The sequence below is a fragment of the Biomphalaria glabrata genome, chromosome 3 (genome assembly GCF_947242115.1).
Source record: "Biomphalaria glabrata chromosome 3, xgBioGlab47.1, whole genome shotgun sequence".
Classification (NCBI taxonomy): Eukaryota; Metazoa; Mollusca; class Gastropoda; family Planorbidae; genus Biomphalaria; species Biomphalaria glabrata.
Window position 1 is genome coordinate 11,061,152 of NC_074713.1, and position 18,320 is coordinate 11,079,471.

Genomic DNA, 18,320 nt, shown 5'->3' on the forward strand with positions numbered 1-18,320 from the left:
ATCAAATAAAAATAAAATCTATCATAAAATGTTGGATTCTTTATTTTGTTAAGTTCAAACGTAAAGTGGGCAAAAAGTGAGGATGTCAGAGATTAAACCAGATCTAGAGAAAGTTGTCCGGATTTGAACGCAAATCCTAATCAAGGTGATTTTTGTTGCCTGCATTGTATAAATATTCCTAAAAGTAAACTTCACTTAAAAACGGTGATATAACTTTTCGCTGTTGTCCTATGAGACAGTGGAATCTCCCAAAGAGTCTTGCCATTTTCTCCATTCAAACAAGGAGAATTGAATAGTGCATCTATTTTTAATTAAGAATAAACATATACAGACTAAGGCGCACTCCCTTCAAACACTTGTCCATTTAACATTCAAATCTTGCCATGACCTAAACAACGACCCTTGGAATGGTTGACGTTATAAAGCGTTCTGTAAATAATCTCAGAAAAAAAAATGTTTAGCGATTCCTTTAATCTGTTGAGAAAAGAAGGGACTTTAAAAAGGGCGATTAGTTAGTTAGGCCTGATATTTTCTAATGTCCTTTAATTGATTGGTTCGAAAAATGAATTACAATCATGTTTATGTAGAGCGATCTCTTAACATTTAATAAACCAATGGACATAGACCAGTGGTGACCAACCTTCTTCGGTCTCAGGGCCAGGCACGTTTTTAACACTTGTAACGGGCAGCCTCACAGCCAGGGACTCGCAGAGTTCAATGGTACACCAAGACTATGCAGCTTTATCATGTACTGTTGGTACAAGTAGATAGAAATAGAACCGTCTCGGGGGTTGGAAATAACCCGCGGGCCGAAGCTTGGGCATCACTAGCGAGTACAAGAAACATAAGTACAAACAAAATTAACTTTAGGAATGGCACAAACTAGAAATCATTTACACACTTTAAAAGATGTACTCCAACCTGACTCCCTAACAGTTGCGTTACATATATTAGATTTTATTACAGTAGCTGTTCAGCTGCATCTTATGAGTTCATTATGCTTATGCATTTTCTATTGTTCAGTGATAGTTCGGCATAAAACTGTTTTTTTTTTTTGTTATTGAGGCTACACTAAACTAGCGCAAACTATTTCATACTCAGATCTTCTAATGTTATCACTTGATTTAAATATACTAGTTTTATTTTGTCATAATATTTAACGATGCATTTGGAAAAAAAAAATCAAGTTTACAGTTTAAGAGAATCTGGTGTTTTAAACCCATTACAGGAGAGTGAACAATACTTTAGGTTTCTAATAAGCAAACAAAGTAGATCTTTTTTTAAAATAAATTTTACAAGTTGATAGCATGATAGAATTTTGTGTTATTATACAGATACAACATACAGTAAAGTCTTGTAGATTGAAACTCTGAAGATATTCTTAGCTGACAATTAAATCTCAAAGGTTCTGACAAAATTTGAATGCATGTATCCAGTATTGACCCTGGCCTATATAGATCTAAGCAGAAATTGAAAAAAAAAATCTTAGCATCGAACATGCCAATAGAATCAGATTTTAAAAGTAACAGAAATGTACACCAGTGAACAAACAAGTGCATCAAATTTAGTTGGAAATATCTAAATCATTTTTTCACTTGGCTCTCTTTTGTTCTCTCTCTCTCCCTCTCTCTCTATCACACACACAGACACACACACACTTTATGTTTACTTTCTTGCACTCTGCCCTCACTTTGCAGAGTTATAAAAAAAATAACAATACACATAACAACAGATTTGTGTAGACATATTGTACATTGATGTTGTAAACTTTTATCATTTTGTTGCTTTGTTGTTTTTTTAACATGTAAGTATCTAACAGTTGTTTTTTTTTAAAGTGAATTTGTCCCTTCTCTGACGTCACACGGAGGAAACGAAAAGAGCGGACCAAAGCATCAAAATCTTAATGTTTGTTTTAAAGCAAGAGTTCCAAAGAGTTCAATATAGTGTTTTCATTTGTTAAGTTCAATTACTTTCCATTGAGTCAAGATTTGATGACCTCAAGTCAGGGATTGATCCCATTGAATCGAGGTTAGATCCCTTTGAGTCGAGGTTTGATCCCTCTGAGTCGAGGTTGCAATTCCTTTCCAAATGAAAATAAACGCAAAAGAGTTCGGTATAGTTCCTATGCAGTTCACAAAAGTATACGAATGACGTCAGTATGTATGTGTGTGTTTTTTTTTTTCCATTTAGGTCAAAGGTGGTAAAAAAAAATGTATGCCTGGAGGGTAGAGTGCTTGACGTACGCAGGCGTGAGGTTTGCAGACAGCACACATGGTTAAGACTTGACTTGGTAATCCTCACGGGAGCGGAACAAGAGCATCTATTTTTCATGTGCTCACCGAACTGTGCATGCTATGAAGTGCGCTGCGATGGTGGTGCCACAAGGTGAGCATCCAGCCTCCCCCTCCTCCTCTTGTTTTTCTTTTCCCCCACACGGGGAACACAGGTACATCCAATTACGAGTCAGCGAACAAGAGCTTCTAATCTCGATAGTGTTTGAAAAGACATTGCTGGACGCTTTGGGCGGTGCTCGCTCAGCACCGAATGTTACAGAAAGGAAAATTAAAAAAAAAAACATCAATATTGTCGAAGATGTGTTGTTTACTTGATTAGCAGAGATCCATTAATATTGCTTAGGATATTGCTCCTTTGTGGCTATTACTCATTTTGTGGATATTGCTCCGGTGTGGGCGTTGGTTGAGAGGACAGCTAATCATTCACATAACATGAAATTATAATGTCGGCAGACCTGCAACAATGATGTGCAGTGCAGGCTTCAGTGGAGCGTGGTGACCCGTTGTGGAGCGGAAGGACAATACGGAGCTCCGCCGCTGAGAAAGTGGGGTCACATTAAGGAGTTGAAGGTCGAAGCACTACTCCGACATAGAAGGACAATGTCCTGTGCGCTAATGTTTATTGTCCTTATTTTGTTGTTGATGTCCTTTGTTGTTGTTTTTGTTTTTTTTAAATACGTTATCGTTACCATGTCCTACCATTGATGAGATAAGGGGACGACGATGCCAGTGCGTTGCCGTTGACCGCCCCAGTGGCGTAGCCCATGCTGTGATGCAGGCCGTGGTGGGAGAGGCCGGGCTGACCCAGTCCGTGCGGCGTGAGGGTGGCGGTCAGATCCGGAGACGGGGTGCTGAGAAAGTTGTCGTGATGGTGGTGGTGGGAGAGGGCGCTCTTGTTTACCGCGCAAGAGGAGTGGAGCACCGAGTGGGGCGAACCGACGCCGCCTCCGCCCAAGTGATGCTGCCCGTGCCCGAGGAGAGACGAAGATGAGGACGCGGAGGATGCTGAAGACGAGCCGGAGGAGCCACCACCCAGCCCCCCGTTGCCGACATCGGACGTGGACTTGCCGTCCCGGATTAAAACCGGAACGGAGACTTTCCTCGGGGAAGAAGACGATGATGACGACCCGGAGTTTTTGTGACTAGATCCGTTGTGTCCAGGAGACTCCTTTTGGCTGGACGTTTCCATTTTCTCTCTGTCTTTCTGTTGTCGCTTATGCTTGTACCTGTGATTCTGGAACCAGATCTTCACTTGGGTCGGCGTCAGCCCTATACTCATAGCCATTTGCTCCCGTTCAGGGGCGGAGAGGTATTTCTGTGTCTTGAACCTTCTCTCCAGTTCATACACCTGCAAGAATCAAATTATATTAGATGAAAATATTATAAAAATATAAGATATTATGATTATAAAATAAGTATAAGATAAATGTTATACAAGAAGAAGTATATAACATTATAGGAATATAAGATACTAAGAATTAAATGTGGAAGTTGGAAATGTGGAAGTTGGAAATGTGAAAGTTGGAAATGTGAAAGTTGGAAATGTGGATGTTGGAAATGTGGAAGTTGGAAATGTGGAAGTTGGAAATGTGGAAGTTGGAAATGTGGAAGTTGGAAATGTGAAAGTTGGAAATGTGGAAGTTGGAAATGTGGAAGTTGGAAATGTGGAAGTTGGAAATGTGGAAGTTGAGTTGGAAATGTGAAAGTTGGAAATGTGGAAGTTGGAAATGTGGAAGTTGAGTTGGAAATGTGAAAGTTGGAAATGTGGAAGTTGGAAATGTGGAAGTTGGAAATGTGGAAGTTGAGTTGGAAATGTGGAAGCTGGAAATGTGGAAGTTGGAAATGTGAAAGTTGGAAATGTGGAAGTTGGAAATGTGGAAGAGTAGGAAATGTGGAAGTTGGAAATGTGGAAGTTGAGTTGGAAATGTGAAAGTTGGAAATGTGGAAGTTGGAAATGTGGAAGTTGGAAATGTGGAAGTTGGAAATGTGGAAGTTGAGTTGGAAATGTGGAAGCTGGAAATGTGGAAGTTGGAAATGTGAAAGTTGGAAATGTGGAAGTTGGAAATGTGGAAGTTGGAAATGTGGAAGTTGGAAATGTGGAAGTTGAGTTGGAAATGTGGAAGCTGGAAATGTGGAAGTTGGAAGTAAAAAAAAAAATGAATAATTTATTTCAAGCTAACATTTCGCACATAGTAGTAGCAGTATGGCTGGTTAGGGTTAGGGTTAGTTCAGTTGATAGAAAGTCAAGCTAATAATGCGAATGTCTTAAATTTAATCCCTATGTTTGCCTATTTTTTTTCCACATGTGCATTATTGAATAATAAAATACTAAAGTTTACCCTATTTTTTTTTCTATTCTTATTTATATTACTTGTTAGGCTTATGCTATCACACCAAGCTATTAATGATATACTCTTGTTCTTTTTTTGTATTTGCATAATTTACTCTCGCGTTCATAAAAACTTGTAAAAATTTATTAATACAACTTTTTAAAAATTTGATAATTATTAGAACAATAATTGTCAGACTCATGTTCGATCACTCTAATTAGAGTATTGAGTTACCTCTACACAACCTCTCCAAGAGTTCTCTCCGTTTGAAACTAAATGTTAATTATCTAATGGAGCTGAGCTGGTGCGCCGATTGGATTAATAAACGCTTTGTTTGAGGACTCAACTAATATTGACATGTTACATGATAGAGCAGTCAATTGTGTCCACCAAAGCCGGGTTCTGTCACTAGTAGTTATGTGAGTCCCTACTGAAGCCGGGTACTAACGCTAGTACTAATGAATTGTAATTAAAAATTAGTGTCATTGTCTATCTTTAAATTTAAAAAAAAGCGCGAGTCTTAAGTCTAATTTTACTGCTGTTCCGGCACATCAGATGTTATTACTTGGGGGTTTAAATTAAGTAACATTCAAATCGTGGCACGACGTTTATTAAGATGGAACCAAGAGTATCTGTGTGTGTGTGTGATTGTGTTTATGTGTGTGTGTGCGTGTGTCTGAGGAGGAAGAGGTAAGGGAGGAGAGGTAATAAAAATAATCGATGTTCAATTTTTCATTAAAATGTTTTAAGAATCACAATTTTAAACCTGATATTGATCTAGTCTTTATTACAGTGATAGGGGTTTAAACCTTCTTTTTTTTTTAAATCCCTCATCTTATTAAATAAAGATGCAGACCTGGCAGACGTAAGGTTTTAGTCCTGGAGCCGGCACGACGCGTTTCAGTGGCTTCATTACCACTCTGTTAGAATACTCGGGGAAACTCCTATCCCCACTTTTCATGCTCCTTATGAAAGTCCTTGTCCCGGGATCGTCTGGCGAATGTTCAATCATGATCAGCGGAGCGTGACATCTACTCGTATCAATCAGACCTGGGCAGCAACACGTGCAGATGGGGGGGGGGAGAAAGGGAGGGGGTTGAAGGAGAAACAGGAGGACCGTAACCTCCATTTAGTATAGGACTAGGAGGAGAAACAATGGGGGAGAGAGAGAGGAGAGAGAGAGAGGAGAGAGAGAGTTAGAGAGAAATGAGAGAGAGAGAAAGGCCGCCTAAACGCTGGGCGCATCGATCCACTTCAAACAGGGCGGGAGCGTAGGTGGGTGAGGTAGTCGAATGGGGGTCAACCATGGGGGTACACGGGGCGTCCCCTATATAACATGTAATCTGACTGCTACTTGATACGATGATAGATCAGTAATGATTTTAAACATTTTTTTTTCCTGATTTTTTAAAACTCAACTCCCTCGATTGATTTTGATATGAACGTATCCTAATCTCATTAAGTTCTCCATACCACCCCACATCCCCCCCCACCACCCTTCTTGACTTGCTTGCGCCATTTCATTACTCTACTGGGCGCAACAATCAGATAAGATGCCTTCCATTAATGTGGATTATATTTTACTGTGGACCCCAAAAAAAAACACATGATTTTTTAATGAAGGGCCCCCGCCCCTTTTTTCTTTAGTGCCATTTACTGCATTTGTTGTATCATTAAATAACGGTAAAGCATAACCCACTCCGATTTCCCCCCGCCTCTCTTCAAACAGTCTTTCCTCCCGCATTCCATCCTGATGACCAAAAAATCCCACAGCGACTAACGAGAGAGACCAATGCCTACACCTCCTCCCCTCTTTAAAAGATTGTATCTGGAAGCTGGGGGGGGGGGGGGGAACAAGGTCATCATTGAGTACTTCTGTAGGCTACGTTTTTCATTACATCCAATGTGTGTTGGCGTTTTCTGTATACTTGTTAAATAGGTATGAGTAGGTTTTGGCTGCTATTGGATAGACCTAAGCCCGTTACCATAGCAGCGGTGGCTTTTTTTTTTTTTTTATCACGTCCTTATCTTAAAAAAGAAATAAACTTTTTAGAAATATCCAGCAAGGTTTCATATTTTCCAGACTGTATTTTGAGTTTACCTTTAGTTGTTTTTTTTACATTCGATTTATCGGAAATGTTTAATGCGCTGGAAACTACATGATCTTCGATTGATTTCGTCTTTTTCTGGAAGTTTTCTGGAAAGATTTTTTTTTTTTACAACAACCACAACAATAACAATCACTTTAATCTGGTAGCGACATTTGATTTGAAAGTGCTAAGAGCGTCAAAAATAAGTATTTTAAAATGCACAGATTTTCATTGCATTTTGTTATATGTAGTGCTATTGTGCACCGAAAAGCAAGATCAAAGCTATATGTCATAGATGTGAATCTCTAAATAGGTAGATTCCCGATTGAATAAACAATGTCTTGCCCGCTAAATTAAGCTTCAATGTTGCCAACTTTTTATTTAAAAAAAAAAAAAGCTACAAGGGCAGTGCTTAGGAAATTCGATTCTTCAGTGCTCAACGTGCAGCAAGTGACCAAACACCTTTTCAAAAAGATGATCAACACATCTTGATTATCTACACCGGATACACCATAAAAGCATAAAAGTAGCTATTTATAGCTATCAGTCAGAGAAACAAATCTCCAATTACCTAATTATTTTGTTGCATAAAATTTAAAAAGATAACAATTGCATAAAAAATGGATATTGAAGAGTTCATGCATAAATAATGAAAACGAGGCGAGCAAAAAAACGGAGGCATGTGAGCGGCTGGGGGACTTTTTATATTCTCTCCAGAGTAAAAACGTTGTTTCGTCTCATTACACAAGGTCTGCAATACCGCTATAAAACTTATAACAAAGACAATTGACATATGGGCCTGACACGTGGAATTAAGATAGTTGGCACTGATATGACAGTGATAAAAGCCTTAATGTCAAGCGATGCGGGAAGCAAAAAAAAAAAAGAAATATGTCTGAATAGAAACGAAGGGTATTACTTATTTATACTTTGGGGAAATGGGGGTGGGGAGGTATAAATCCATAAATTGTATCTTTGAAAGAGTGCACAAAATACAAGAAAATGATTTCGTTATTAATGAATGAGGCGAGATAGCTGCTATCGGCGTCTTGAAAAACTAAACTCTCGACGTGTATGTATTGTATCTACTTGTATACAAAGCTGACTACGGGCTTGTGAGGACAATACAGTTGCTGTTCTGCTTTTTGTTTTATTGACATTTGGGTAAACTGTTGATGGCTGCCTGTTTGCGGTTGTCTTGATCAGGACCGGATTTAGACTTTAAAAGGCCCTAAGCTTTTCGAGATATAAATAATAAACACAAGATAATGTTTTCTTTACTCTTCCATAAAAATAGATCCATGGAATCCTGTTTTTTTTTTGGGGGGGGGGGGCATGCAAGATTTTTCTTGATTTTACTCTTAATTTTTAAGGAAGATAGATCTAGAACATAGAACTAGAACATAGATTTAGAACATAGAACTAGAACATAGATCTAGAACATAGAACTAGGACATAGAACTAGAACATAGATCTAGAACATAGATCTAGAACATAGAACTAGAACATAGATCTAGAACATAGATCTCGCTAATAGATTTGAATCCCTAGAAGCGGGAAACTAAATAGCATCTAGCAGACCTCACTTGCAACTGACGTATATATTGTGTGGTTTATCTCTTTACTTAGGAATAAAGGACCTAAAATTAGTTCAAAATTCATGCCATTGCTATTGCTGTATTCTTGCGCAAACTACTACTGTCTCGATAGACATTCAAAGATTATTTAAAAACCGTTCTTTTATACCAATAATAGAACTGAAAAACAAACAACACTATTCCCAACGAACGAAATCTTGTTCTGTCGTCCATATTGTTTTGGTCAGTTCGTAGCGAAGGTTGAACTAAAAGCGATATGTTCCCAGTTTAAAAATAAAAACATGGCGTTATCACTGATCTAAAGATAGCGCCCACAGTTCCAACAGGATATAATTTATAACAGAGGTAAACGCCAACATAGAAATGGGAAGGAGAGAGGAAGGTGAGGGCGTTGGTTTGGAGGGGGTGGGGGGGGGGAGTATGGGGGCGCTAAAGCCCCGGACAGATAAAAATGAAAAAAAAAAAAAGGTTTAGCCGATCTGGAGCGGCAGTTGAAGTCTGTACTAATGGATGACCGGGGTCGTGGCTAAGGTGGAAGTTCAATAAAAGCTGAGGGGAGGGGGGAAAGATATGGACCCCCGGGGGGGGGGGGCAGGAGGGTGGAGAAAAATTGGCGAGATAGAAAGAGAATGTTGTCGTAAAATAGTGCGCGGTGTTACTTTTTTTTTTTTCGTGTTTATAGAAACGAAATGTCGAAAACAATAGTCGTAAAAAACAGTAACTGATAAATGCAATGATTGGATGAATATTTCAACACAGGGTCACGTGACTCTGCAAACGACAAGGGAGACTAGTCTACGATGAGGCTCGTAAGAAATTGTAGACGCTCTTTGTATCACCTGACGTCACATTTAAAGCGACATATTATTTCAAAAAACAAAAAATATTGTATTCTAGAAGAAAAGCTCACACTCCATAGTCAGTACAAGGGAAATTTGAATTGAAATATTTGATTTGAAATGCGTCGCTTCTCGTGGTGCATATATTGGCGAGATTTTCATTACAAGGCGATAAAACTATAAATGGCAAACTTTCTTGATGTATGCGGTGTACAAAATAAATCAAAGAAGCGTTGATCAATATTGTTTTAAAGGTATATCATGGTTTTTATGCACTTACCTACATTATCTGATGAAATTTGCTAAGCTCTTTTTGTTTTTAGTACAAAATAATTTCAATAAGAAGAAAGCATGGCTTTTCACTATATGAATAAAAACTTGGCTTTAAAAAAAAGCCAACACTAGGGTTTAATTGTTTATTTATAAATTATGGGAGAAATACATAGACGCACATTTACCTTAACTTTTTGTTAATTTAGTTTGTAACATTAACGTCCAATTCAGCGTCCTTAAAATTATTTAGTTTATCTTGAAAAATCTCCGATATATCCCTAAGGTGTTACTTTTATAATACAATGAGAACGTAGAGATGTTCCGTTAGAGATTTTCATTAATGGCGAAAAAACTATAAATAGCAATTGTTTTTTGGTGTATCTGGTGTACAAACTAAAGGAAGTGTCAATAGTATTCTATTAGGATACATTTTGTTTTTCACTTTTTAGCATTTTAAAATCATTTTTTTTACGATCTTCTAATTGTTGCACAAAATAATTGGAATATAAAGGAAGTATTAGACTTTCTCATTTGTATGTCTTCAAACTTAATTAAGAACATGGGTAGGCCTAATATAGTAAAGAAGATATGAACATTAACTGGAACATATCCGAATATTCCTAAAAGTTTTTCTTCTTTAATTGGCAACAGTAAAGTTCAGTCACGCGTCCTTAACATCGTTTGGTTTATGGTTCAAAACTTCAATAGCTGCATCATAATTTAAACCAATTTTTTGTGTCTAATTATAGGAACCCTAGTAATGTAGACTTTTAGTTGTCTTTTTAAACTGCGGAGCAGAATTAAAATTAGTTTTAACATTTATTTATTTAACGTTAAACACCAAGTCTGAATTATTATTTTTTATTTCTTTGTTAGAAACGAACAAATTTTCCTCCCTGGTACCGTCAGTGTCGAGCTTCTTTCAAGAGGAAACAAAATTTATTGAAATCCCTTATATCAGTGTCCACTAAGCACCACCCTTTGACAGGTAATAAGGATCCTCTTAGGGACACATAGGGCTTCGAGTGTGTCTGCAGGTTTGGTTGTCGTTAACCCTTCGGCTGATATAACAATAGGGTCAAATATTACTATATCACGCATTTATTATTATTTTATTTTTTCTTAAAGAAATAAGAATGGACCTGCCTGCCATTGAAAGTGGTTCTATCCAAGACAGAGAGGAATGGAGAAAGATGGTTGACAAATCTTGCATGGTGCCCCAACGGTCCAACAGACTAAGGGACAGGTGAAGGTGAAAGATGTGTGTACTTAAAGTTAATGGTAGACTAGCACTAGAAGACCACACCAAGTCAATAAGAAAGTTGAACTTTACAGAGAGACACCTGGAAGCCCAGGGAAGAACATGAAGGACAACCAGATGGAAAGAAATGTAAAGACAAAATAACTTCCGAGCTGGTAGAATTAGTTCCTCAATGAGCTCAGGAACAATTACGACATGCTGACGAAAAAAGTAAAATGCAAACAGAATTATGAAATACAGAAAAAGGACAGCATTATGAGAGAGTAAAATATTGACCACTGTTAATAAAGTCAAACACCCTTTTACGACCTTGCGATCTATGAGACAGATGAATGTCACAACATAAGCCAAATATTTTTTTAGATCTCGACTTAGTAAGAACAATACTTCAAGCACAATTAAAATTTCTCCAGTTTATAGCGAAACTAAAAATAGATTTCTAGAGATTTTTAAAGCCTTATTGTTTTGTTTGAAATAAAATGGTCGAACGAACTTTTTCTTTTTTGGTTTAAAGTCCTACAGCTAGGGGCAATCGAGTGGTAGAGCCAACGTTATCAGCGGTAGTGGCAGAATGGTAGTATCACTATACGCTACTGATATCTTTCTGACAATAAACTAAGCAGGCTGTAGTGCTCGAGCCGCTAAATTACATCTGCTTATTGATTTATGAATATATTGTTCTGCTCGATGCCCGTTGAGCCGGCGTAAGATTTGGCTAGATATAAACATGAATGATTGAAGCACTACTAACCTGGCCTTGGGAGAACAGGACTCGCCTCTTCCGCCTCTGAGCAATGGAGAAGCCAGCCATGGCGCCTTTGGTTGGATCCCCGAGGTGGCCCATCCCGAGGGCGGGGTTGATGCCGGAAGACATCCCACCCATGCCTCCCATAGAGGATGCCATACAGGAGCTCGGACTCATGCCGAATCTGGACACTGTGGAACAGAAAAATACAAGTAATGAAAGAGTTTATGGCAGTTGTCACTGCTAGTCAATCTAATTGATGATCACTCTAATTAATATTCTCGCTAACAGATTGGCTCTTTGACTGAGGGTCACTTTGAGTGTCGGTCACTTAAGAGGTGGACACTCTTATATATTTTAGGTCCTCATATTTGATAGTTACTCTAAATGACTCCGATAATGTATAACAGCAAGAACAAGGACAACTCCATTTTTTTTTTTTGTATTTACCTCCCTTTTGTAGAATCACTTGGACTCGTGCTTATAGTCAAAGCAATACACTAGACCAGTGATATTCAAACTACAATACACTAGACCAATGATATTCAAACTAAGGCCCATGGGCCAAATCCAACCCCCCATCCCATTTGCTTGAAATGTACATGACTAACTAGTGGAAAAGGTTGTACACTCTAGAGTCAGGTTCGATTCTGGCAGATTTTTTTTTTTCAATTTACTGAAAAAAAAAGTGCCATATATGATTGATGGCGTTTAGTTGTAGAAGTTGTAGAAGTTATTTAATATTAGATTTGGCTCGAAAAATTTGGGATTTGTTTATTTTTTATTTTTTAGCAATTGTCTTTTAGCGACTGTGACATACTCAACAAACGAGGAAAAGGAATAGAAATATATATTTTTTTTAAAGTTATGCAATGGCCTAGCTGGGGAGTTGGGGGCCGGGGGGGGGTTGACCTCTTTAGGGGCCCCTGCATTTTGACATTTGACATCATAAGATAATGGCGTAATATTAAGAGTAAAAAAAAACAAATTTCGGACACTAATTTGGGGGGTCCCCTCAAGTGGGGGCCCGGGGGGATTTTGAAATTTGGAAATCCCATCTCATACTTGCTAAGGGACCTCCCAAAAAATCTTTCTAAGAATACTTGCAATCATTTTGAAGATAGAGTAAAGAAAAATGAAAGTGCCTTAAGTTGATTCTATATCATAAATAGCTTAGGGCCTTAAGTTGATTCTATATCTTAAATAGATTAGGGCCTTAAGTTGATTCTATATCTTAAATAGCTTAGGGCCTTAAGTTGATTCTATATCTTAAATAGATTAGGGCCTTAAGTTGATTCTATATCATAAATAGCTTAGGGCCTTAAGTTGATTCTATATCTTAAATAGATTAGGGCCTTAAGTTGATTCTATATGTGAAATAGCTTAGGGCCTTAAGTTGATTCTATATCTGAAATAGCTTAGGGCCTTAAGTTGATTCTATATCTTAAATAGATTAGGGCCTTAAGTTGATTCTATATCTTAAATAGCTTAGGGTCTTAAGTTGATTCTATATCATAAATAGCTTAGGGCCTTAAGTTGATTCTATATCTTAAATAGATTAGGGCCTTAAGTTGATTCTATATGTGAAATAGCTTAGGGCCTTAAGTTGATTCTATATCTGAAATAGCTTAGGGCCATAAGTTGATTCTATACCTTAAATAGCTAAGGGCTTTAAGTTAATTCTATATCTTAAATAGCTCAGGGCTTTAAGTTGATTCTATATCTTAAATAGCTTAGGGCCTTAAGTTGATTCTATATCTTAAATAGCTTAGGGCCTTATCAAGTCTAACTCCTGTCCTGTGCATTTCAGTTCTAGTCAGAAGTCGTTTTCCGACTTTATATATCGTAGTGGCAGCAACGAAGGTGTTTGCATAGTTTTTGATGATACATGAAATGTATTTGAGGTGATCAACTTATTTCTTGTTGGCCTCCATATTGTGTTCTACTTGATTGAATTAGTTTATCGAAGTCAGTAGTTACCACAACGTGATCAAAGTCAGCGCTCTCTGCACTGAACACATGGAACCTTTCTCAACAATGCTTACAAAATAATTCTTTCTAAACCTTTATGCCAGTCTTGCAGTGCGTAACCCGCTTTTCTCTCTCTCTCTCTCTCCCTCTCTATCTGTGTGTGTGTGTGTCTGTGTGTGCGCGTGTGTGTGTGACGAAGTGTATGTGTGTGTGTTAATAAGTGTGTGTGGGAAAAATAAAGCTAAAATGACCAGATTGAATCGGTGTTTCAAATTAAAAGAGCTCTCGTCGGAGCAGTGGCGTTTACAAACTACAAGCACAGACTCTTCATACAGACACTTGGACTAGTTGAGACAACACAGTGAAGAGAATCAAACGTTTGCTATGGAGTAGGGGCAGGGAGACGGAAATAAGTATTGAAATACTTTTGGATTTATTTATTTTTTTTGGTCTCTTTTTTCAATCTCACGGTACACTGAATATATAGAATACGAAACAACCAACGATAGAGAGAGAGAGATTGAGAGAGAGAGAGAGAAATATAAGAAGGAAGAAAGAGACAGAAAAAGAGAGAAAGATAGACAGAGAAAGAGAAATATAAAAGGGAAGAGAGAGACAGTAGCTAATAATTCATTTCTGAGATTCTGCATACTAAGAGAAATAAAGAGAAGAAAATGCAAAACATTGTCAACCAACTTTCTCTTCAAAACTTGTATTATAAATAATAAGGTATTAATGACACAAGTAGACGGAGTAACAACCATAAACTATGATTATAACAGTCCATATATTATTTGGTAAATGTGTATATGTGTGTTTAAAATATTTTTAAGAAGATGTTTGATGGTGTGTTAGAATACAAGTTATCAGAAATTCAAAAATATATTTGCCGGCTAGGAGGGAAAAAGAGGGAGGGTGTGCTAAATCAAAAAGCTTCTTTTAACAATATTGACCCCCCCCCCAAAAAAAAAAAGGCCTGAACAAGAAAGTAGCCTCCAAAACATCCTTATAGAAGAACAACTCTATGGAGAGCTGCCTGATTTGAAAACCACTGCGCAGTTCATCTCAGATATTGGTCCAGTCATCTGAACGCTCCAACATATACAAGAGAATACGATGTGGAGCTCTTACGATGCGCTGCGAGGCTTATAATGTCCATCCGTGGCATGATACACATTGTATCGTTTTAGTCTTGATACATTTAGTACAAACCGAACCATACGATCACGTGACTAGCCAGAACTGAAATACTGATCTGCCAAACTTTTCAATGTTCATGTTTCGTCTTAAGTGTGTCTTGGGACACGCCTAATCTGCAACACTTCAAACCATATAGCTACTTCGTGGACAGCTTGACCGCTTGACGTCCCAAAGACACGATTTAGACCGGAAGACGAAATCCCCAAATTTGGTCATCTTGCTTTTTTCTCAGCTGTAGAGAACCTGTGACACCATAAGTACACCTGACAAGTCCGGCTTATCAGAAGTGCAGAGAGTATCCGACTCTGGGGGGATGTGAGACAAAGTTGGAAGCCGACGCTAAAACGGACGAGGTCCAGTATAGCTTCTGCCGACCTACACATTATCTTCACACGACATTGGAATGTTTTGTTAGCTTGGTGAATAGCCAAATATTTTTTTTAACCTTTTTATTGTATTTGTATAATCTTACAGGTACACAAGTTATATAGTAAGTCTAAAGTGAGAGGAATCATTACGAGCGTAGACTACAATCTAATTGCAACATGCTTACAATATATTCATTATAACAGACTAATACAAGACGAAACTACACAAGGTGTTTTTCAACATTTTTGTTAACTCCTAACGATTTTTAGTTTGTAACTGAGTTACTAAAGTACAAGAAGCGTAATGACTAATCTACGGGCCACGGGCAAGATCCGGCACCTCAAGTTATGTCCTCTGTACATATTGAAGCCGTAGATCAGTGTTTCCGAAACTGTGTTCCGCAGGACCCTAGTGTTCCGCGAAGTGTTCCTGAGTAAGTGTTGCATGAACCACGGTAATAATTAACCAGTACGCCACAGGATGAATTAATTTCTAAAAAAAAAGCAAGTGTTCCGATAAATATTCAGAATGTGTTCCGTTAAGAACAAAGTTTGGGAAACACTGCGTAGAAGATCCATCAGGCTCCGGGGCAGGGACTCGAGGTGAATATTTGTTGCTGGCAAATACTTGACACATGAACTATGAGGAGAGTTTTATTAACGGAAGCAACGTCATAAAAAGCATACTTTTTTGGTGTATCCGGTCAAAATTCGGTGTACACAATACGAAAGTATTGATACGAGAAGTATTTTATTAACTAGATAATTTGTGTGCAATACCAAAATTCTAAGCTTTGTGTTTTTGCTTGTAGCACATAGACCTAACACTTCTCATTATTTAGTAGCAGTGACCTTTCAAAATAGCGTCCTTAAGTTTGTTTTGTTTTGTCTATTTATTTAAAAATCTTTCCCATTTTCAAACTTTATTCTTTCGCTTCCATTATATCGCCACCGCATTTCTTTATATCGCTTACTCTTCTTGTACTCTCTTACGCAACGTTATTGCATATAGAACTGTCACGTAATGTTCGCGTCAAGGTCTCATGGTCGGAACAATTATGTCACTTATAGTATTGAATTTAAGGACTTACTCGTAAATACGCATCAAGGGCGGATTATTTTTTTTTACATAAATACGTTGTTTACAATTAATTAGCTTCCAGCAACTACGATAATTTGCTCATAATAGACATAGAAAAACCATAGTACCTAAAGTAATATTTTTGTGAATCCTAATTAAGAACTAAAAGCATTTTATTTCGTTAAAATGATTTATGTTCTGCCTCTTCGTTGAATTAAGTATCTCCGGAAATACGATGGGGTTTGGGTGATCCCTATCTAGTACTATAGTGTCACAACACAATCTCAACCACACAAGCGCAACGTATCAAGAACATACGCTGTATCTTAAGAAACCAACGCATGAACAAAGAGAAGATTAATGTAATTAATTTCTTTGTCTCAAAATGTCATAGAGGTCACTGATTGTAATCTCCGTTTGGGTACTTTATTTTTAACTCTTTCTCTCCGTAATTATTTTTCCACGTTTTGAAGGAATTCTTGTATTTGCTCATTACTATTTCACTACCCCTGTTTTAGTGGGATTCAATAGCTTTATTGTTTTGTTATCAGAAAATGTTTTATTTGGTATAGAATTAAAAGGAAATGCATGCTCTTTTCATATGACACAAAGCCAAGTTTAAAAAAAAAATTAAATATTAATTTAATTTAATGAGGTCAAATCAACGATGGTATCGTCGATTAGGAGAGAAAAAGTTTTTAAAAAGCGGACTATTTTACCCAGACATGTAATGCTCTAAATATTATCTTGTTTATAGCATGCCTCTAAATGTCTATCCACGCGGAGAGTTATACGGGTGTGATGACCCGGAAGTACATAAGAGCAGACGACTGATACACACATTGATGTGAACTGGGTGAGGGATTTTGTTGTTGTTACGCATCACGTGACCGAACTGACGACATTGCAAATGTCATTTGGTAAGTTCAATGTCATTCATAAATGTCACATTCACTCGCCAGAAAGTAACAAAAAAAAAAAAAGATAAGAAAGAGGGAGAGGGAGGGAGGGGAAAAAGAAACAGGAAGAGGGAGGAGAGGGAATTTTATTTTAGTGAGTTCTTCCAAACTTTCTCAGTTTGTTACTGCATTGACTTTCATGTAGATCTAAGACTTAGATATCTAGATATGGTTCATTCACTCATTTAATGTAGAACCAAGACTTATATATCTAGATATGGTTCATTCACTTAAAGATATCGTACTGCCATAGCTCACATTTGTTTGATATAAATAACACCATAATAGCGAGATAACAAAAGCTAACATTTCATATATTAATAACTTCGCCATTGTCAACTCGAGAAGTGCCAATTCATCCTGACCTCGACTGTACACCATTATAATCATATAATATGTTACATATTTGAATATGCACTCTATGGCACATCTAGGTGTACATGTGTACATACTTACAGGCAGGAGACAAACATGCCTACACACTTGTAATAGCTCACTATAAAGTCTCCGCGTACCTTTTAAGTTGACGTCTGCTTCTAAAAAGAGCCGAGGCGCGATCTGTTTGCTAAGCCCCCTTGACCCGTGACCCGGCCTTATAAAATGCTCCATTAAATATGGCTCTAGTCCTGGTGTAAGTGTGTGTGTGTGTGTGTAGATCAGCCTGTGAGTATGTTTACACTTTATCGCATGCATGTGTGTGTGTGTGTGTGTTTAGTGGTAGTGTGTATGTGTACGCATGCGCTTGTTTGCCAGGTCTAACGACAGTTATAGTCTCGACTTTGAAGTATCTACAGCGATCATAGACTTTCATGACAAGTACAGAGAACACTGACTTTTTAATACGTAGGCCTATATTACGACCTTGGGTTGTGATTGCTTCAGACCCCACATTGTGACCCCCAAGGAAGATGTTAGGTAAATGTGCGACTGTCACCATGAGACTTTTACAAAAGTGTACCATGGACGCATGTTTTCTAATAAGAATGATGTTTGTCAAGTCCTAGAGCAATGTCTACTCCAGAGAGAAGAACACGGGAGAGAGAAAGAAGAACAATCCTCTAGATTTAGATCTAGATTTTAAAATTTAGTTCAAAGTTTTATTTTTATATTTTTATTTTTATATAGGCTAAATGGAATGATTTGTAAATTTATCGTCACACGGTTCAAACATTTACACCAGTTCGTTCCTTATAGTTGAAAATGGTCGATTGATAACATACTTTTAAACAAATTACTTTTACCTATGAAACGTGTCCAAAGTATAAGGCACTTCTGTTTTTACTTCTTTCGCAGCTGCTATTTGTAAATGTG

At 37.6% G+C, this 18,320-nt stretch overlaps 1 protein-coding gene across 2 annotated transcripts in view; it reads right to left on the minus strand.

Moving 5' to 3' along the window:
- Positions 1-1,623: 1,623 nt before the first annotated feature.
- Positions 1,624-18,320, minus strand: part of LOC106055366 (homeobox protein Nkx-2.1-like) — a 49,082-nt gene continuing 32,385 nt past the window's right edge. For both annotated transcript variants that reach the window (XM_013211588.2, XM_056023371.1), the window contains exons 3-4: positions 11,437-11,621; positions 1,624-3,642 (exon numbers count right to left, since the gene is read on the minus strand). In XM_013211588.2, coding sequence (XP_013067042.1) covers positions 2,980-3,642; positions 11,437-11,621 — 848 coding nt within the window. In that variant the 3' untranslated portion in view covers positions 1,624-2,979. The remainder of the gene's footprint in view (positions 3,643-11,436; positions 11,622-18,320) is intronic.